The 22,974-nt window shown below is 43.9% G+C and overlaps 1 protein-coding gene across 1 annotated transcript in view; it reads right to left on the reverse strand.

Moving 5' to 3' along the window:
- LOC115104883 (sodium channel protein type 2 subunit alpha-like) overlaps nucleotides 1–22,974 on the reverse strand; it is a 152,833-nt gene that overhangs the window by 68,353 nt on the left and 61,506 nt on the right. The window contains exons 10-11 of the mRNA XM_029626256.2: nucleotides 10,758–10,931; nucleotides 9,474–9,830 (exon numbers count right to left, since the gene is read on the reverse strand). Coding sequence (XP_029482116.2) covers nucleotides 9,474–9,830; nucleotides 10,758–10,931 — 531 coding nt within the window. The remainder of the gene's footprint in view (nucleotides 1–9,473; nucleotides 9,831–10,757; nucleotides 10,932–22,974) is intronic.

A 22,974-nucleotide genomic window follows, 5' to 3' on the forward strand; every position in this document is an offset into this window, starting at 1 on the left:
GAAGCAATCTGACTGGAGAGTCTAGACTAGAGAGTCGGTCCTCTATCCAGGCAGCTTGCCAGCCTAACCCTACACCCCTGCTCTCAAACATACTGTATGTGGGCCATGGCCAGTAAGGTTCAGTTACAGTATACGGTGTGGTCTTGGCTTGGGGGGGTGAATATACAGATGTAGGATCTTAATTTGAGCCAGTTTGCTACAACAGGAATAGAATCCTGCAGCAACAGTAAATTAGAAGTACTATGTGGATTATATTTCATGTATATTTTTTTGTAGGGGTAGATACAAATCAAGTCTGACATTTTAAAGTGGAAATTTCAAACTTTAGAAGCCTTTTTAAACATTGAATACACTAGTACAAGTTAGCCTTTCTCTGCAACAAAAGAGTAATCAAATTAACATCCTACATTTTTTACAGGGATAGTGGATGGTTATCTCCTTTAATTATCCCTTTTCATCTCGGTGTCATGTTACCTTACCAGCCTTGTACCTCTCCTCCCCTCCGCCTCTAACTTTGAAAGGTTGTTTGGACCACACACACGGTGGAAACAAATGTGTCGTCAGGCAAGAAAGAAAGAAAGAAAGAGAGAAAGAGACAGAGAGAGCGAGCGAGGGGGTGTTGTGCACGTGTGTGTGTGTGTGTGTGTGTGTGTGTGTGTGTGTGTGTGTGTGTGTGTGAAGTGGGGTCACTAAACAGAGAGAGAGATGTGTGTGTGTGTGAAGTGGGGTCACTAAACAGAGAGAGGTGTGTGTGTGTGTGGGAAGCGGGGTCACTAAACAGAGAGAGATGTGTGTGTGGGAAGCGGGGTCACTAAGCAGAGAGAGATGTGTGTGTGTGGGAAGCGGGGTCACTAAACAGAGAGATGTGTGTGTGTGGGAAGCGGGGTCACTAAACAGAGAGAGATGTGTGTGTGTGAAGCGGGGTCACTAAACAGAGAGAGATGTGTGTATGTGTGGGAAGCAGGGTCACTAAACAGAGAGAGATGTGTGTGTGTGAAGCGGGGTCACTAAACAGAGAGAGATGTGTGTGTGTGTGGGAAGCGGGGTCACTAAACAGAGAGATGTGTGTGTGTGGGAAGCGGGGTCACTAAACAGAGAGAGATGTGTGTGTGTGAAGCGGGGTCACTAAACAGAGAGAGATGTGTGTGTGGGAAGCGGGGTCACTAAACAGAGAGATGTGTGTGTGTGTGTGAAGCGGGGTCACTAAACAGAGAGAGATGTGTGTGTGTGAAGCGGGGTCACTAAACAGAGAGAGATGTGTGTGTGGGAAGCGGGGTCACTAAACAGAGAGATGTGTGTGTGTGTGTGAAGCGGGGTCACTAAACAGAGAGAGATGTGTGTGTGTGAAGCGGGGTCACTAAACAGAGAGAGATGTGTGGGAAGAGGGGTCACTAAACAGAGAGATGTGTGTGTGTGTGGGAAGCGGGGTCATTAAACAGAGAGATGTGTGTGTGTGGGAAGCAGGGTCACTAAACAGAGAGAGATGTGTGGGAAGAGGGGTCACTAAACAGAGAGATGTGTGTGTGTGTGGGAAGCGGGGTCACTAAACAGAGAGAGATGTGTGTGTGTGTGTGTGAAGCGGGGTCACTAAACAGAGAGAGATATGTGTGTGTGAAGCGGGGTCACTAAACAGAGAGAGATGTGTGTGGGGGAAGCGGGGTCACTAAACAGAAAGATGTGTGTGTGTGTGGGAAGCGGGGTCACTAAACAGAGAGAGAGCTGTGTGTGTGTGTGAAGCGGGGTCACTAAACAGAGAGAGGTGTGTGTGTGTGTGGGAAGCGGGGTCACTAAACAGAGAGAGATGTGTGTGTGTGTGGGAAGTGGGGTCACTAAACAGAGAGAGATGTGTGTGTGTGTGGGAAGCGGGGTCACTAAACAGAGAGAGATGTGTGTGTGTGTGGGAAGTGGGGTCACTAAACAGAGAGAGATGTGTGTGTGTGTGGGAAGTGGGGTCACTAAACAGAGAGAGATGTGTGTGTGTGTGGGAAGTGGGGTCACTAAACAGAGAGAGATGTGTGTGTGTGTGTGGGAAGTGGGGTCACTAAACAGAGAGAGATGTGTGTGTGGGAAGCAGGGTCACTAAACAGAGAGAGATGTGTGTGTGGGAAGCGGGGTCACTAAACAGAGAGAGATGTGTGTGTGACCCTTTTTGCACCAACTCCATTGACTCATCACATACACTGCTGCTACTATTTATAATCTATCCCATCGACTAGGTACCGGTACTGTATATAGCCATTATCATTACTCATTGTGTATTTATTCCTTACATAAAAACAATTTTCTCAATATTTTTCACTCTGCATTTTGGGGCATTTAAGCATTTCACTGTTAGTCTACACCTGTTGTTTACGAAGCATGTGACAAATAAAATGTGATCTGTCTGTGTGTCTGTGCATGAGTGTCTGTGTGTCTGCTGGGCTTGGAGCTTCAATCAGCGGAGCAGATGATACGAGCGGATATGCTCTGGGTCCCTGCACCTGCGGGGGTCTGGTGCTAATCAGCATTATTCAAAGCAGCACGGACAGCCTGGTAACTGGAGAGGTGAAAGTAGGCCCGTTATCTGATGGGCAAGCCTAGATTATATCCTGGGCTGTGTATGTATATGTGCCGGACCAGGGACAAGACTGGGTCAGGTTGCGCTCAATCTTTCAGCCTGGCTGAGTAACACCATGCCAGTTGTACATGCAGGTTGGTTTTCTCTTAGCATCAGAGAGGCGAGACATTCATCATTACCAAAACTGTTGAATTCTATATGAATTCCGTCCATTGAATGACCTATGTAAACGTAATTCTAGGTAACAAGATAGCTTTAAAATAACATCAAATTGATCAGAAATACAGTGTAGACATTGTTAATGTTGTAATTAACTATTGTTGCTGGAAACAGATGATTTTTATAGGCATTCAGAGGCCCTTTATCAGCAACCATCACGCCTGTGTTCCAATGGCACGTTTTCAGCTGTGCTAACATAAACTAATAATCAATTAGCCTTTTAAAATGATAAACTTGGATTAGCTAACACAACGTGCCATTGGAACACAGAAGTAATGGTTTCTGATAATGGTCCTCTGAAGGCCTATGTAGATATTTCATTAAAAATCTGCCGTTTCCAGCTACAGTAGTCATTTACAACATTAACAATGTATACTCTCTTTTTCTTATCAATTGGATGTTATTTTAATGAACAAAAAAATTGCTTTTATTTAAAAAAGAAGGACATTTCTAAGTGACCCCAAACTTTTGAATGGTAGTGTATACTATATTCTATTCTACTGTATCTTAGTCTATGGCGCTCTGACATTACTCGTTCAAATATTTATAGATTCTTAATTCCATTCCTTTATATTGGATTTGTGTGTATTGTGTGTATTGTTATGAAATGGTTAGATATTACTTGTTAGATATTACTGCACTGTTGGAGCTAGAAACATAAGCATTTCACTACACCCACAATAACATCTGCTAAACACGTGTATGTGACAAATAACATTTGATTTGATTTGACAACACTTGAGACAATAGGGACCTGAGGTAGAAGATCACTTGAGGTCAGGTCTGGTTACCTAGACGAGTGCTCATTTTCTAATGAACCTCAGTATGACTCGAGTCTTTTGACGTTGACGTTGGTTGATCTGGATCTGTTAACACGCCGTCCCACATCAGACATTTTGTCAGCCTCCCGACAAGACACTGGCAGCCATGTTATGTTACACAACACAAGGTCTCGCAGGCCAGGCAGTACTAAGTCTCACCGACCTCCTTTGACTGCTCAGCTAAAATAAATATGACAGGGGGAGGGAGGAGGAGGGAGAGAGAGAAAAGGAGGTAGAGAAGGAGGGAGGAGAAGAGAGAGAGAGAAAGGAGGTAGAGAAGGAGGGAGGAGGAAGGAGAGAGAGAAGAGGAGGTGGGGGAGGAGGAGGGAGGAGGGAGAGAGATGAGGAGGTGGATAAGGAAGGAGGAGGGAAAGAAAGAAGAGGGGAGGGAGAAGGAAAGAGAGAAAAGAGGAGGTAGAGAAGGAGGAGGGAGAAAGAGAAGAGGAGGTGGGGAAGGAGGAGGGAAGGGGGAGGAGAGATGGAAGAGGCCGAGAAGAGGATGAGGGTGGCGGAGGAGGGGGCAGAAGGGGAGAGAGAAGAGGATGAGGGTAGTGGAGGAGGGGGGGACAGAAGGGGAGAGAGAAGAGGATGAGGGTGGCAGAGGAGGGGGGCAGAAGGGGAGAGAGAAGAGGATGAGGGTGGCGGAGGAGGGGGGCAGAGGGGGAGAGAAGAGGATGAGGGTGGCGGAGGGGGGCAGAAGGGGAGAGAGAAGAGGATGAGGGTGGCGGAGGAGGGGGGCAGAAGCGAGGAGGAGAGGAGGGGTCCTCTAACACAAGTGCGTAAGCAAATGACAGGCGCTGACTTGACTAAGGGACTGGGGGCGACCCCGCAGAGAAAGATAATATTAGCAGATACATTTGGCTGGGTAATTGTGGCTTCGTTGCTCGGCTGCCCCGCGGATGGAAACAGTAGTGGAGTATGTAGTGAAAGAGGCGACCACTGAGGACAGAGAGGACACTGTAAATAGAGAGTGGTACTGGGAAGACTGAGTACCACTCCATACAATAGAGAGCCTTGACTCATTTAGTCCCTAATTAAGTGGCTCAATGGGTTGGGGTAGGGTAGGGCAGTGGCAAGGATGTAGGTTCACTTCCTGCATGGTAATCATGAGACATTTTGTATTTAAACAACCCCAACACATACAGTAGGAGACTTATACACTAACCCTCAGTGTGGCATTGGGCTGCCCAACGATGCCAGTGTAAACTTCAGCACCTGTCTACATGTCAGTTAGTGAGGAAAACCCCTCACCGATGACAGCCTTAAGGACATGGAATTAGGTCTGCCAGGACAAAGTGTGTGTGTGTTTGTGAGTGACAGAGAGAGAGAGATACAGACAGCAGAAATACAGTCAAGGAGGTCAGCCTTGTAAGTGTGCACATATCCCCAGGATCTAACAAACCTGCTGAAGTCAGCCTTGTAAGTGTGCAGATATCCCCAGGAACTAACAAACCTGCTGAAGTCAGCCTTGTAAGTGTGCAGATATCCCCAGGAACTAACAAACCTGCTGAAGTCAGCCTTGTAAGTGTGCACATATCCCCAGGAACTAACAAACCTGCTGAAGTCAGCACTACAGTCAGTAACACTGCATAGGCTTCTGTGACAAATGGTATCTAGACCTACTGAGGCCCAGGACCCTGTTACTTCCTTTATCACTGTTAGTTTCCCCAGCTGAACCCCCTGACCTTTAAAGGGGTGTCTTTTAATTACTATACATGTGGAGCAGGACTGTAAAACGAAGCAGTCACAAAACAGAACCCTGTGACATCTCAACATTTCATCCCTCTGTGTTCCTTTGCCAAGGCTAACAAGGCTAACAAGACTAACAAGGCTAGCCACTGCCAGGCATGCGTCTTTGTGAAACTGAATCAGGCCCCATATCGGGAACATGTGAGCTTTGTGGGGAAGGGGGAGGGAGGGGGATCATTTTATTGCAACACTCCCTTCCACCGACCCCTGTAGCTCTGGACACAGTAGTGGGCGGTGGGGAGTTCGACGAGGGCCACCATCAGGGTCGTGTTGTCATACCACTACCAAAACAGTTCATGGAGATTAGCTCACCCCCACCCTCTCTCCTTTCCCACAACCCCCTGTACACCCCTCCCACCCTGCCAAAAGCTCCAAACATGGCAGGTAGAGAGACATTGGTAGGAGGGGGATAAAGGGGATAGGCAGAAAGCTAGTTGAGGCACTCACCCCCTCACTCACACAAGCACACAAACATGGCAGGTAGAGAGACATTGGTAGGAGGGGGATAAAGTGGATAGGCAGAAAGCTAGTTGAGGCACTCACCCCCTCACTCACACAAGCACACAAACAAACACCCCATGTTTTTTGAGGTCAATGAGTAATGTCAAACTTGGGTATAAGCCCTGAAATTACACATACTCTAGACGTTTCATAAACAACACAGCAAAACTAAATCAGTAAAAACAATGTGTCCAATGTTTTCCTTTAAACTTGAACATGCTACTAAATTACATACTATTTATAATCCACCCTAGCCAAAGAGACTGAGTGACTTAGTTTGACTTAGACAGACTTTATAACCCACCCTAGCCAAAGGGACTGAGTGACTTAGTTTGACTTAGACAGACTTTATAACCCACCCTAGCCAAAGAGACTGAGTGACTTAGTTTGACTTAGACAGACTTTATAACCCACCCTAGCCAAAGAGACTGAGTGACTTAGTTTGACTTAGACATACTTTATAACCCACCCTAGCCAAAGAGACTGAGTGACTTAGTTTGACTTAGATAGACTTTATAACCCACCCTAGCCAAAGACACTGAGTGACTTAGTTTGACTTAGACAGTCTTTATAACCCACCCTAGCCAAAGAGACTGAGTGACTTAGTTTGACTTAGACAGACTTTATAACCCACCCTAGCCAAAGAGACTGAGTGACTTAGTTTGACTTAGACAGACTTTATAACCCACCCTAGCCAAAGGGACTGAGTGACTTAGTTTGACTTAGACAGACTTTATAACCCACCCTAGCCAAAGAGACTGAGTGACTTAGTTTGACTTAGACAGACTTTATAACCCACCCTAGCCAAAGAGACTGAGTGACTTAGTTTGACTTAGACATACTTTATAACCCACCCTAGCCAAAGAGACTGAGTGACTTAGTTTGACTTAGATAGACGTTATAACCCACCCTAGCCAAAGACACTGAGTGACTTAGTTTGACTTAGACAGTCTTTATAACCCACCCTAGCCAAAGAGACTGAGTGACTTAGTTTGACTTAGACAGACTTTATAACCCACCCTAGCCAAAGAGACTGAGTGACTTAGTTTGACTTAGACAGACTTTATAACCCACCCTAACCAAAGAGACTGAGTGACTTAGTTTGACTTAGACAGACTTTATAACCCACCCTAGACAAAGAGATTGAGTGACTTAGTTTGACTTAGACAGACTTTATAACCCACCCTAGCCAAAGAGATTGAGTGACTTAGTTTGACTTAGACAGACTTTATAACCCACCCTAGCCAAAGAGACTGAGTGACTTAGTTTGACTTAGACAGACTTTATAACCCACCCTAGCCAAAGAGACTGAGTGACTTAGTTTGACTTAGACAGACTTTATAACCCACCCTAACCAAAGAGACTGAGTGACTTAGTTTGACTTAGACAGACTTTATAACCCACCCTAGACAAAGAGATTGAGTGACTTAGTTTGACTTAGACAGACTTTATAACCCACCCTAGCCAAAGAGATTGAGTGACTTAGTTTGACTTAGACAGACTTTATAACCCACCCAAAGAGACTGAGTGACTAACAGACAAACCCACCCTAGAAGAGACTGAGTGACTTAGTTTGACTTAGACAGACTTTATAACCCACCCTAGACAAAGAGATTGAGTGACTTAGTTTGACTTAGACAGACTTTATAACCCACCCTAGCCAAAGAGACTGAGTGACTTAGTTTGACTTAGTTTGAGACTGAGTGACTTAGTTTGACTTAGACAGACTTTATAACCCACCCTAGCCAAAGAGACTGAGTGACTTAGTTTGACTTAGACAGACTTTATAACCCACCCTAGCCAAAGAGACTGAGTGACTTAGTTTGACTTAGACAGACTTTATAACCCACCCTAGCCAAAGAGACTGAGTGACTAAGTTTGACTTAGACAGACTTTATAACCCACCCTAGCCAAAGAGACTGAGTGACTTAGTTTGACTTAGACAGACTTTATAACCCACCCTAACCAAAGAGACAGACTTTTTATAACCCACCCTAGATAACTTAGACAGACTTTATAACCCACCCTAACCAAAGAGACTGAGTGACTTAGTTTGACTTAGACAGACTTTATAACCCACCCTAACCAAAGAGACTGAGTGACTTAGTTTGACTTAGACAGACTTTATAACCCACCCTAGACAAAGAGATTGAGTGACTTAGTTTGACTTAGACAGACTTTATAACCCACCCTAACCAAAGAGACCGAGTGACTTAGTTTGACTTAGACAGACTTTATAACCCACCCTAACCAAAGAGACCGAGTGACTTAGTTTGACTTAGACAGACTTTATAACCCACCCTAGCAAAGAGACTGAGTGACTTAGTTTGACTTAGACAGACTTTATAACCCACCCTAGCCAAAGAGACTGAGTGACTTAGTTTGACTTAGACAGACTTTATAACCCACTCTAGCCAAAGAGACTGAGTGACTTAGTTTGACTTAGACAGACTTTATAACCCACCCTAGCCAAAGAGACTGAGTGACTTAGTTTGACTTAGACAGACTTTATAACCCACCCTAACCAAAGAGACCGAGTGACTTAGTTTGACTTAGACAGACTTTATAACCCACCCTAGTGACTTAGTTTGACTTAGACAGACTTTATAACCCACCCTAACCAAAGAGACTAGCCAAAGAGACTTTATAACCCACCTAGCCAAAGAGACCGAGTGACTTAGTTTGACTTAGACAGACTTTATAACCCACCTAGCCAAAGAGACTGAGTGACTTAGTTTGACTTAGACAGACTTTATAACCCACCCTAGCCAAAGAGACTGAGTGACTTAGTTTGACTTAGACAGACTTTATAACCCACCCTAGCCAAAGAGACTGAGTGACTTAGTTTGACTTAGACAGACTTTATAACCCACCCTAGCCAAAGAGACTGAGTGACTTAGTTTGACTTAGACAGACTTTATAACCCACCCTAACCAAAGAGACTGAGTGACTTAGTTTGACTTAGACAGACTTTATAACCCACCCTAGCCAAAGAGACTGAGTGACTTAGTTTGACTTAGACAGACTTTATAACCCACCCTACCAAAGAGACTAGCCAAAGCCAAAGACTGAGTGACTTAGTTTGACTTAGACAGACTTTAGCCAAAGAGACTGAGTGACTTAGTTTGACTTAGACAGACCCACCCTAGCCAAAGAGACTGAGTTAGTTTGACTTTTATAACCCACCCTAGTTGACTTAGTTTGACTTAGACAGACTTTATAACCCACCCTAGCCAAAGAGACTGAGTGACTTAGTTTGACTTAGACAGACTTTATAACCCACCCTAGCCAAAGAGACTGAGTGACTTAGTTTGACTTAGACAGACTTTATAACCCACCCTAGCCAAAGAGACAGACTTTATTATACCCACCCTAGCCAAAGAGACTGAGTGACTTAGTTGACTTAGACAGACTTTATAACCCACCTAGCCAAAGAGACTGAGTGACTTAGTTTGACTTAGACAGACTTTATAACCCACCCTAGCCAAAGAGACTGAGTGACTTAGTTTGACTTAGACAGACTTTATAACCCACCCTAGCCAAAGAGACGGAGTGACTTAGTTTGACTTAGACAGACTTTATAACCCACCCTAGCCAAAGAGACTGAGTGACTTAGTTTGACTCACCACTAGGTTCCCGATCACCATGACGAGCATGAAGACCAGGATGCAGAGAGGTTGCCCGGCCACCTCCATACAATCCCACATGGTCTCGATCCACTCGCCGCACAGCACCCTGAATACGATGAGGAACGAGTGGAAGAAGTCCTTCATGTGCCAGCGCGGCAGCGTACAGTCCTTGGAGATCTTACACACACAGTCCTGGTAGTTCTTGCCGAACAGCTGCATGCCCACTACGGCAAAGATGAAGACTATGATGGCTAGGACCAGGGTCAGGTTTCCCAGGGCGCCCACCGAGTTGCCGATGATCTTGATGAGTGTGTTGAGGGTGGGCCACGACTTGGCCAACTTGAACACCCTCAGCTGTGGGAGGGGAGATAGTGAGACCAGCTGTTTGTTAGTTGTCTGAGAAATGAATTTAGAAATTAATGTTAACTAGAAGTTGAATCAAGAGATTTAGAGACAAATTATATTTTCTTTATCCTATTCTCATGTTCGAGTTTAAACTTTCAGTAAAATGTTTATTAGTCACATTTCACTTTTTTGTGTAATTTTAACCCCCCCCCTTTCGTGATTACAATCGTCTCATCGCTCGCTGCAACTCCCCAACGGGCTCTGGAGGCAAAGGTCAAGTGCTGCAAATCATGACCAGCTAAACCGCGCTTTTTAACACATGCTTGTATAACCCCTATGACAGCTGCACCAATGTGTCGGAGGAAACACAATTCAACTGATGACCGAAGTCAGCCTGCAGGCACCCGGCCCGCCACAAGGAGTCACTAGAGCACGATGAGCTAAGTAAAGCCCCCCTGGCCAAACCCTCCCCCAACCCGGACAACGCTGGGCCAATGTGGGCCTCCCGAATGCGCTGCCCTATGGGACTCCCGGTCACTGCCAGTAATGACCAAACCCCAGGCTGTAGCGACACCACAACACTGTGATGCAGTGCCTTAGACCGCTGCACCATTCGGGAGGCCCACATTTCACATTTCTAAATAAAGAAGTGGCTACTGACTACAACTCAAATCATTCTGTCAATGGGATATGGTAGTAAAATGGGGTTACATAACTCAGGCTGGTTTAGTAACTGTTGAGAAGGACTTGCCAATGGTCTCACAGTTAGGGGGACTTACAGTTCACATACATGTACATTACCATTGGGTGAGAGACCTAACCAGTCACACTGTCAAACCGTGCAGGCTTTAACACACCCATTCCAGACAACCATCACCTACAAACACACAGAGACACAGATAGGCCAGAGGGGTGACATGTTGAATGGTTAAATACCAGTCTGAAGGACCGGAGAACGGACAGTCCTTCCACGTCGGACAGGCCCAGCTCCATGAGGCTGAGGCACACGATGATGCTGTCAAATATGTTCCAACCTTGTTGGAAATAGTAGTATGGATCCAGAGCGATGATCTTTAAAACCATCTCAGCGGTGAAGATCCCGGAGAATACCTAGGAAACACAGACACACAGAGACACAAACAGAGAGGGAGAGCTTAGCCTGGGGGTAGGAAACTTCAGAGCAGGTTAGAGTCAGAATCAGGCCTCCCTTGAACATGAAGCACTGCAGTAGAACACTGGTGGCTGTCGCTTTGCCTGATTGTCTCCCAATCTACTGATCTTATCCATCTGGAACCATCTGGAAGTCAGGGCTGTACATGGAAGACTAATGGGAGCTGATGAGAAATGTTTTTAAATAAGATCTAAAGTATTGCCCAAAACAATCCTCCTAGATTTTTTTTTGTTTTTTTTGCCAATGCCTACCCATACAAGCACAGCAGCTCTACCTGCATCGTTGACAAGTGCACTGCACTCCACAAAAGGTCATTTACGCTTGATCCGACATCCGCAGCGTTTAGTGTGAATGTGATCTCAGCGAACGTCAGGGAAATTACCAGTAGTTTAATCCTTTGATTAAATCCCTGTCTTGCTGTTTTCTTCATTGGAGCATCTGGAACTGCGACATCAAACTGCACAGTTAATGCAACGTCAATAATAAAACTGAGACCTCAGACTGGGAGCTTTCCTGTATATTGAATTAAGACTCACAGCCTTTACTGCACACAGTGAGCTGGCTCCTGTGTCCACCTAATCTCCTTAAGGGGAAATCTGCTTATGATATCAGTTTTCAGATGCTGTTTTAGGAGCATCCTCATCTCTTTCATGTTAGCCACCATCGTTGTGTTTTCTTCCTTTGGCTGGACCGCTATGGAGATAGGTATTGCCTCTTGCTCTGTGTTTGTGTTGTAAAAGCTAACGCAGCTGACAGGTCTGCAGTATAGGTGTGTGTGTGTGTACGTGTATTTGTGCATTTCTTCTGTGATCTCTGTGTGTTTTCGTCTTGCAGCTCTCTGCTAGTTGTTCCCTGCAGACGTGCTCCTCGATGTGACACTGAGTACGTGACACACGGGCGGAAGGCGAGGGTGGAGGGGGTGGACAAGGGGAAATCGTCATAGGGCACGTCTGGGTAGCCTTGAAAGGATCTGATCTGGAGTCTGTTTAGACTAGCTGGTTATGTCCACACACAAACACAAGTGGCTTAGTGAGCAGTTTGGTGTGATTACAGCTGGGATATTGACCGGCACTGAAGACCCCACTTTCAGTCGCTTTCACTTTCAGTCGCCTGGAGGGGCCCAATGTGTCTGTGTGTGTGTGTGTGTGTGTGTGGGTGTGTGTGTGTGTGTGTGCACGCGCCTGCCTACCTGCTTTGGTGTGTGTGTGTGTGTGTGTGTGTGTGTGTGTATCCATTCTCATTTACATGGGGCTCATTAAGCTCGGTACACAGCTCGTTATCAATGACAAGGTACTTCACAATCATACTGTTATTACGCTGTCAGGACCCGAGGATGAGACAGGGCGTTTATTATGATTGGGCGGAGGAGTATCCTGCGAGCGATGATGCTGCCGCTGCATCTCACAGAGATCAGTGCCAACATGAAGCCAGGAAGACGTCCAACACGACATGGCATCGCCCCAGAAAAGGACAACACATGGACATGTAGCCTACTATATGAATTGATTGAGTTTGTGGCTCACACTTTATTCTGATAGTCCCATATAGATGATCTACAGATGGCCATATAATTAACAAATGACTGAATATGTTGATAAACAACTGCTTGCTAAGGTTACGGTTAGGATTAGGGTTAGAATAAATGTTAGGTTTAGGTTTGGATTATGGTTAGGGGAAGGGTTAGGGTTAAGTTTAGTTGATAGTTCATTGAAATTTTGTTGACACTTATTGAACATCTACTGAACATGTACAAACCATATAAAGAAAGTGTTATCAGTTTGTGTGCTGTACTGTATTGGTTTGGGGCAGATATGGTGCAGGAGACAATAACTTAATGTCTTTAGGATGAAGTTGATGTCTCCTAGTGTGATGCTCAAATTACTGTGAGTTAATAACAACGGTTTGCTTGGGTGAATGACTTTCCACTACTGGAAATGCGCACACCAGAAATGTGTTGAAAAATTAATTTACTTTGTTGCAATGTTATTAAAACGCATTTTCATCAAGTCTGTACTTCAAATTAGCATCTCTGTAATTCGAAAACAGATAATGAGTATTTACATTTTTTAAATTTAACCTTTATTTAACTAGGCAAGTGAGTTAACTTATTTGCAATAACAGTCTACCAAAATGCAAAAGGCCTCCTGCGGGAACAGGGGCTGGGATTTAAAATACAAATAAATGAAATAAAGATATAGGACAAAACACACATTATGACAGGAGAGACAACAAAACACTATATAAAGAGACATCACAACACACATTATGACAGGAGAGACAACAAAACACTATATAAAGAGACATCACAACACACATTATGACAGGAGAGACAACAAAACACACATTATGACAGGAGAGACAACACAACACACATTATGACAGGAGAGACAACACAACACACATTATGACAGGAGAGACAACAAAACACTATATAAAGAGACATCACAACACACATTATGACAGGAGAGACAACAAAACACACATTATGACAGGAGAGACAACACAACACACATTATGACAGGAGAGACAACAAAACACACATTATGACAGGAGAGACAACACAACACACATTATGACAGGAGAGACAACACAACACACATTATGACAGGAGAGACAACAAAACACTATATAAAGAGACATCACAACACACATTATGACAGGAGAGACAACAAAACACACATTATGACAGGAGAGACAACACAACACACATTATGACAGGAGAGACAACAAAACACACATTATGACAGGAGAGACAACACAACACACATTATGACAGGAGAGACAACACAACACACATTATGACAGGAGAGACAACAAAACACTATATAAAGAGACATCACAACACACATTATGACAGGAGAGACAACAAAACACTATATAAAGAGACATCACAACACACATTATGACAGGAGAGACAACACAACACACATTATGACAGGAGAGACAACACAACACACATTATGACAGGAGAGACAACACAACACACATTATGACAGGAGAGACAACACAACACACATTATGACAGGAGAGACAACACAACACACATTATGACAGGAGAGACAACACAACACACATTATGACAGGAGAGACAACAAAACACACATTATGACAGGAGAGACAACACAACACACATTATGACAGGAGAGACAACACAACACACATTATGACAGGAGAGACAACACAACACACATTATGACAGGAGAGACAACACAACACACATTATGACAGGAGAGACAACACAACACACATTATGACAGGAGAGACAACACAACACACATTATGACAGGAGAGACAACAAAACACACATTATGACAGGAGAGACAACACAACACACATTATGACAGGAGAGACAACACAACACACATTATGACAGGAGAGACAACACAACACACATTATGACAGGAGAGACAACACAACACACATTATGACAGGAGAGACAACACAACACACATTATGACAGGAGAGACAACACAACACACATTATGACAGGAGAGACAACACAACACACATTATGACAGGAGAGACAACACAACACACATTATGACAGGAGAGACAACAAAACACACATTATGACAGGAGAGACAACACAACACACATTATGACAGGAGAGACAACAAAACACACATTATGACAGGAGAGACAACAAAACACACATTATGACAGGAGAGACAACACAACACACATTATGACAGGAGAGACAACAAAACACACATTATGACAGGAGAGACAACAAAACACACATTATGACAGGAGAGACAACAAAACACACATTATGACAGGAGAGACAACACAACACTATATAAAGAGACATCACAACACACATTATGACAGGAGAGACAACAAAACACACATTATGACAGGAGAGACAACACAACACACATTATGACAGGAGAGACAACACAACACACATTATGACAGGAGAGACAACACAACACTATATAAAGAGACATCACAACACACATTATGACAGGAGAGACAACACAACACACATTATGACAGGAGAGACAACACAACACACATTATGACAGGAGAGACAACACAACACACATTATGACAGGAGAGACAACAAAACACTATATAAAGAGACATCACAACACTGCATAAAGAGAGACCTAAGACAACAACATAGCATGGCAGCAACACATCACAACACTGCATAAAGAGACATCACAACACTATATAAAGAGACATCACAACACTATATAAAGAGACATCACAACACTATATAAAGAGACATCACAACACTATATAAAGAGACATCACAACACTATATAAAGAGACATCACAACACTATATAAAGAGACATCACAACACTATATAAAGAGACATCACAACACTGCATAAAGAGACATCACAACACTGCATAAAGAGAGACCTAAGACAACAACATAGCATGGCAGCAACACATCACAACACTGCATAAAGAGACATCACAACACTATATAAAGAGACATCACAACACTATATAAAGAGACATCACAACACTATATAAAGAGACATCACAACACTGCATAAAGAGAGACCTAAGACAACAACATAGCATGGCAGCAACACATCACAACACTGCATAAAGAGACATCACAACACTATATAAAGAGACATCACAACACTATATAAAGAGACATCACAACACTATATAAAGAGACATCACAACACTATATAAAGAGACATCACAACACTATATAAAGAGACATCACAACACTATATAAAGAGACATCACAACACTGCATAAAGAGACATCACAACACTGCATAAAGAGACATCACAACACTATATAAAGAGACATCACAACACTATATAAAGAGACATCACAACACTGCATAAAGAGACATCACAACACTATATAAAGAGACATCACAACACTATATAAAGAGACATCACAACACTATATAAAGAGACATCACAACACTATATAAAGAGACATCACAACACTATATAAAGAGACATCACAACACTATATAAAGAGACATCACAACACTATATAAAGAGACATCACAACACTGCATAAAGAGACATCACAACACTGCATAAAGAGAGACCTAAGACAACAACATAGCATGGCAGCAACACATCACAACACTGCATAAAGAGACATCACAACACTATATAAAGAGACATCACAACACTATATAAAGAGACATCACAACACTATATAAAGAGACATCACAACACTGCATAAAGAGAGACCTAAGACAACAACATAGCATGGCAGCAACACATCACAACACTGCATAAAGAGACATCACAACACTATATAAAGAGACATCACAACACTATATAAAGAGACATCACAACACTGCATAAAGAGACATCACAACACTGCATAAAGAGAGACCTAAGACAACAACATAGCATGGCAGCAACACATCACAACACTGCATAAAGAGACATCACAACACTATATAAAGAGACATCACAACACTATATAAAGAGACATCACAACACTATATAAAGAGACATCACAACACTGCATAAAGAGAGACCTAAGACAACAACATAGCATGGCAGCAACACATCACAACACTGCATAAAGAGACATCACAACACTATATAAAGAGACATCACAACACTATATAAAGAGACATCACAACACTGCATAAAGAGACATCACAACACTATATAAAGAGACATCACAACACTATATAAAGAGACATCACAACACTATATAAAGAGACATCACAACACTATATAAAGAGACATCACAACACTATATAAAGAGACATCACAACACTATATAAAGAGACATCACAACACTGCATAAAGAGAGACCTAAGACAACAACATAGCATGGCAGCAACACATAACACAGCATGGTAGCAACACAACATGACAACAACATGGTAGCAACACGATATGGCAGCAGCACAGCATGGTAGCAGCACAAAACATGGTACAAACATTATTGGGCACAGACAACAGCACAAAGGGCAAGAAGGTAGAGACAACAATATATCACGCAAAGCAGCCACAACTGTCAATAAGAGTGTCCATGATTGAGTCTTTGAATTAAGAGATTGAGATAAAACTGTCCAGTTTGAGTGTTTGTTGCAGCTCGTTCCAGTTGCAAGCTGCAGTGAACTGAAAAGACGAGCGACCCAGGGATGTGTGTGCTTTGGGGACGTTTAACAGAATGTGACTGGCAGAACGGGTGTTGTACGTGGAGGATGAGGGCTGCAGTAGATATCTCAGATAGGGGGGAGTGAGGCCTAACAGGGTTTTATAAATAAGCATCAACCAGTGGGTCTTGCGACGGGTATACAGAGTAGGCCACGGCACACGACACTGTTTGTTCAACTAATCTCATATGTTAATTCAAATATTATTTGGGCATATTAACAAAAATAGTCTGCACAACAATGTTTTCAACTCAGGTATTTGATACATATGACTACATTATACATATTAATTTATACAGTAATTATTATTCAACATGTCCTCATCTGGGATTTGAACTCACAACCTTTTGGTTGATGGCATTCTGATCTTCCTGCTACTGTATGCCACCATGTCTGTGTCAATTATCAGTTCATCTCACTATTCTCTCATTATTAATTTCATTTATTTATTTCAGAAATGTTGGGGTTTTCTGTATAGTTGTCTAATGTTGGTGGGGCATATTAACCTGTTTAACCTGTTTAAATGTTAACCTGTTTAAATTACTCCTTAATCACAATAATTGCAACTATTGCATGTCACTAGTTACACAGCCTTATTTAGTGAAAATGCCCACATAATAATTTATAGTTGAATGAACATATGAGACAAGTGGAACAAAAACATAATTTTAAGTTGACTGAAATTTTGCAAGTTTGGGAAAAGCTTTAATTGAAAAGTTGAGTAAAAAAAAGAAAAAAAAAAGCAGTGGAACCAGTTACTTAATAATAATTAGTTTAAACAACTACAATGTTTTTATAGTGAATGTTGTGTTACAAATGGTACTCTATTCCCTACATAGTGCACTACTTTTGACCAGGGACAATAGGACTCTGGTCAAAAGTAGTGCACTATATTGGGAGTAGAGTGTAATTTGGGACACATCCCAAAGGCATGAAGGTTAATTATTTCTGTCAGGCCAAAGCAGCAGTAATGAGTAAGTGTTTAGGATGCCCAGGCAGACATGGTAATTGAATAATACTGACGTGTTGGTCTGAGCATGTCACGGCATCGTCACCACACAATTCATATCTCCTGTGATAAGAGTACAGCTGGAATCGTTAATTGGTGGAACTGCCACGTCCGTTTGGGACATTACAAAAACAAAGAAATTACTGCAAATAAACTAACACAGTTTTTTTGGGACATCATTGCCAGTGGTGATCCGTCATTCAGGGCAGAGGGGTTGGTAATGTTCTCTAGTTGCGTCGTGATTGGCTCAGTGTTTTGTCACTCTAGGGGACACTACATCACTGCCAAATCTAAGGGTAGAGCTAAAAAATGTAAGCTCATTAGGTGCTGCCATAGAGTTACATTAGAAGTGCCCATCCAAGAAGGCTCAAGGTCATTGGCCACAAATAAAATGATGTCAAATGATGTTATATCTACAGTAGCTTTGATTGGACTGATACTTTCAAAATCTTAGCTAGCAGTCATCATCATGACCCATGTCGACAATCAACTGGCAAATCCTTTTTAATCCTTGTCATATGAATAGAAATAATGAATAGAAATTATAGACAAAACGTATCGGTGCTCATCGGCCATTGGACATAAACTATACACAACAAGTTGGAAATTGCAAATTCAACAATCAGTGGTTTTGAAGGAATCAGTGGCTAACTGCAAGCATCGCAAAGCAATCACTAGCTTGCTATTCAGTGGAGTGTCTGTGTGGTCCCAAGTCTGGATTTGAGGGTCTCTTTTCCAAGCTTAAAAAGATAAACAATCAACATTGGCCCTGCTGTCATTCTAGTATGACTTCTGCCATGCTCAAAACAACTGGAAACTCAGGACTGGGAAATCTGACTTCAGTGACAACTGGGAACTCAGAAAAAAATAACTCTGACTGGGAAAATACATTTTGATTGGTCATCCAACTCAGAATTGCAAGTCTGGAACTCGGGCCCCAGTTGCCTTGAAAGCACCATAAATCCAGATAATGCCAGACTTTGATGATAGAGTTTAATGACACAATTTGCCCACGAAGGACCGTCGCACCACCTTCCTGTTCAAGTGAGCACAACAAGGTGAGTCCAAAAATGTCTTGTAGGCTGCTGCATAAATGAGATAATATTTATACTGTAGCTAAGACTAATACTAAGTGTATGTTGTGTAGTAAGCTGTTAGTATAGTAGCCCATATGCCTCACCCTAATAATTTGGTCCCCTCTTAATTTCACCTACTGTTCTGACTTGGTGGTACACATGTAGCCTATGGCCTGTTTTAGAGAAATGTCATCATCAAATACAGTAAGAGCATTCATTGTCTGCTTATATTCCCCCTTTATTTATCCTACGGTTCTGACTTGGTGTACAGGGAGAATACTGTAAGAACGGCCCATGTTCTGAATTCTGTCGCTGTGCATTTCAAATGTGCTGAACAAATAGTTATATTGACTACGCACGTCCTAGCTCATTGTCTTAATCAAAATGACGGATTGCCTCTTATCCGCTCGTCGTCCCCTTATGCCATAGTTTGTACATCTCAATTGTCAGTAGAAACCACATTTGTTTAAGCTAGTCAGACATATAGGCTATGTTTTTATCAAAGGCAGAAAATAAAGCTAAATGAACTGTTTTGCTGCAAGACAAGGCTCTGCTGATAGCCAGGTGTAGCAGTGGTAAGGTGTTGGGACTGCTGTTTGTGGGCACCGTTAAAGTGCAATTAATGTATTGTTTAGTGTTTTGTTGTGTTGTGTTGTGTAGTGGCTTTGCTGGCATGCATCTAAAAAAAAATATTGCAGTACCTTGATGTACATTTACTGCACTTTGTTTTGCACGCATTACTGTCCTCCATAACATCAACAAAACAATAACAAAAACAGCAAGGCACTGTTTTCTCCAATGTGGATTGGATCTTTAGGAAAGTGTGCAGGTTGTGTGTGAAGTCTACCCTCTTAAGGACACTGAGACAAGCAACGTTATACTGAATAGGTCAAGTGAAGCACTGAAATGGCACCCTATTCCCTAGAGCAGAAGTGCTCTACTGTAGACCAACTCTGGCAAAAGAAACATACACTATATAGGGAATAGGGTGCTTTGAGGCGGCAGGTAGCTTAGTGGCTAAGAGTTGGGCCAGTAACCGAAAGGTTGCTGATTCAAATCCCCAAGCTGACGAAGTGAAAAATCTGTTGATTTGCCCTTGAGCAAGGCACTTCATCCCAAATGCACCTGCAATTCACTCTGGATACAAGCTGAAAGAATAGGATACCATTTCAGATGCAACCATTCTGTTTTGTGCGGAAAACCTAATACAAAAATATGTTTAGTGTTTTTGTGTTGTGCGCGTGGGCGTGTTGAATATCCCACAACGTTGAACCAAATTATTCAATCAGATGAATCTACTAAAAGACTGAAAGGACACACCTGTGTGTTGCCTATCTGAAAACGCCTATCTGCTGAATCCTTACTGGAAAAAAAACACATTAATGTCACATGATCACATGTGAAGTGTTCCAAAAACATGTTTTTAATCATGTGTTTTTTCTGTAAGAGATTACATTACATTTACATTTAAGTCATTTAGCAGACGCTCTTATCCAGAGCGACTTACAAATTGGTGCGTTCACCTTAAGACATCCAGTGGAACAGCCACTTTACAATAGTGCATCTAAATCTTTTAAGGGGGGAAGGATTACTTTATCCTATCCTAGGTATTCCTGAAAGAGGTGGGGTTTCAGGTGTCTACGGAAGGTGGTGATTGACTCCGCTGTCCTGGCGTCGTGAGGGAGTTTGTTCCACCATTGGGGGGCCAGAGCAGCGAACAGTTTTGACTGGGCTGCGCGGGAACTGTACTTCCTCAGTGGTAGGGAGGCGAGCAGGCCAGAGGTGGATGAACGCAGTGCCCTTGTTTGGGTGTAGGGCCTGATCAGAGCCTGGAGGTACTGAGGTGCCGTTCCCCTCACAGCTCCGTAGGCAAGCACCATGGTCTTGTAGCGGATGCGAGCTTCAACTGGAAGCCAGTGGAGAGCGGAGGAGCGGGGTGACGTGAGAGAACTTGGGAAGGTTGAACACCAGACGGGCTGCGGCGTTCTGGATGAGTTGTAGGGGTTTAATGGCACAGGCAGGGAGCCCAGCCAACAGCGAGTTGCAGTAATCCAGACGGGAGATGACAAGTGCCTGGATTAGGACCTGCGCTGCTTCCTGTGTGAGGCAGGGTCGTACGCTGCGGATGTTGTAGAGCATGAACCTACAGGAACGGGCCACCGCCTTGATGTTAGTTGAGAACGACAGGGTGTTGTCCAGGATCACGCCAAGGTTCTTAGCGCTCTGGGAGGAGGACACAATGGAGTTGTCAACCGTGATGGCGAGATCATGGAACGGGCAGTCCTTCCCGGGAGGAAGAGCAGCTCTGTCTTGCCGAGGTTCAGCTTGAGGTGGTGATCCGTCATCCACACTGATATGTCTGCCAGACATGCAGAGATGCGATTCGCCACCTGGTCATCAGAAGGGGGAAAGGAGAAGATTAATTGTGTGTCGTCTGCATATCAATGATAGGAGAGACCATGTGAGGTTATGACAGAGCCAAGTGACTTGGTGTATAGCGAGAATAGGAGAGGGCCTAGAACAGAGCCCTGGGGGACGCCAGTGGTGAGAGCGCGTGGTGAGGAGACAGATTCTCGCCACGCCACCTGGTAGGAGCGACCTGTCAGGTAGGACGCAATCAAGCGTGGGCCGCGCCGGAGATGCCCAACTCGGAGAGGGTGGAGAGGAGGATCTGATGGTTCACAGTATCGAAGGCAGCCGATAGGTCTAGAAGGATGAGAGCAGAGGAGAGAGAGTTAGCTTTAGCAGTGCGGAGGGCCTCCGTGATACAGAGAAGAGCAGTCTCAGTTGAATGACTAGTCTTGAAACCTGACTGATTTGGATCAAGAAGGTCATTCTGAGAGAGATAGCGGGAGAGCTGGCCAAGGACGGCACGTTCAAGAGTTTTGGAGAGAAAAGAAAGAAGGGATACTGGTCTGTAGTTGTTGACATCGGAGGGATCGAGTGTAGGTTTTTTCAGAAGGGTGCAACTCTCGCTCTCTTGAAGACGGAAGGGACGTAGCCAGCGGTCAGGGATGAGTTGATGAGCGAGGTGAGGTAAGGGAGAAGGTCTCCGAAAATGGTCTGGAGAAGAGAGGAGGGGATAGGGTCAAGCGGGCAGGTTGTTGGGCGGCCGGCCGTCACAAGACGCGAGATTTCATCTGGAGAGAGAGGGAGAAAGAGGTCAGAGCACAGGGTAGGGCAGTGTGAGCAGAACCAGCGGTGTCGTTTGACTTAGCAAACGAGGATCGGATGTCGTCGACCTTTTCAAAATGGTTGACGAAGTCATCTGCAGAGAGGGGAGGGGGGGGGGGGGGAGGAGGATTCAGGAGGGAGGAGAAGGTGGCAAAGAGCTTCCTAGGGTTAGAGGCAGATGCTTGGAATTTAGAGTGGTAGAAAGTGGCTTTAGCAGCAGAGACAGAAGAGGAAAATGTAGAGAGGAGGGAGTGAAAGGATGCCAGGTCCGCAGGGAGGCGAGTTTTCCTCCATTTCCGCTCGGCTGCCCGGAGCCCTGTTCTGTGAGCTCGCAATGAGTCGTCGAGCCACGGAGCGGGAGGGGAGGACCGAGCCGGCCTGGAGGATAGGGGACATAGAGAGTCAAAGGATGCAGAAAGGGAGGAGAGGAGGGTTGAGGAGGCAGAATCAGGAGATAGGTTGGAGAAGGTTTGAGCAGAGGGAAGAGATGATAGGATGGAAGAGGAGAGAGTAGCGGGGGAGAGAGAGCGAAGGTTGGGACGGCGCGATACCATCCGAGTAGGGGCAGTGTGGGAAGTGTTGGATGAGAGCGAGAGGGAAAAGGATA

This window comes from Oncorhynchus nerka, linkage group LG22, assembly GCF_034236695.1.
Source record: "Oncorhynchus nerka isolate Pitt River linkage group LG22, Oner_Uvic_2.0, whole genome shotgun sequence".
NCBI lineage: Eukaryota > Metazoa > Chordata > Actinopteri > Salmoniformes > Salmonidae > Oncorhynchus > Oncorhynchus nerka.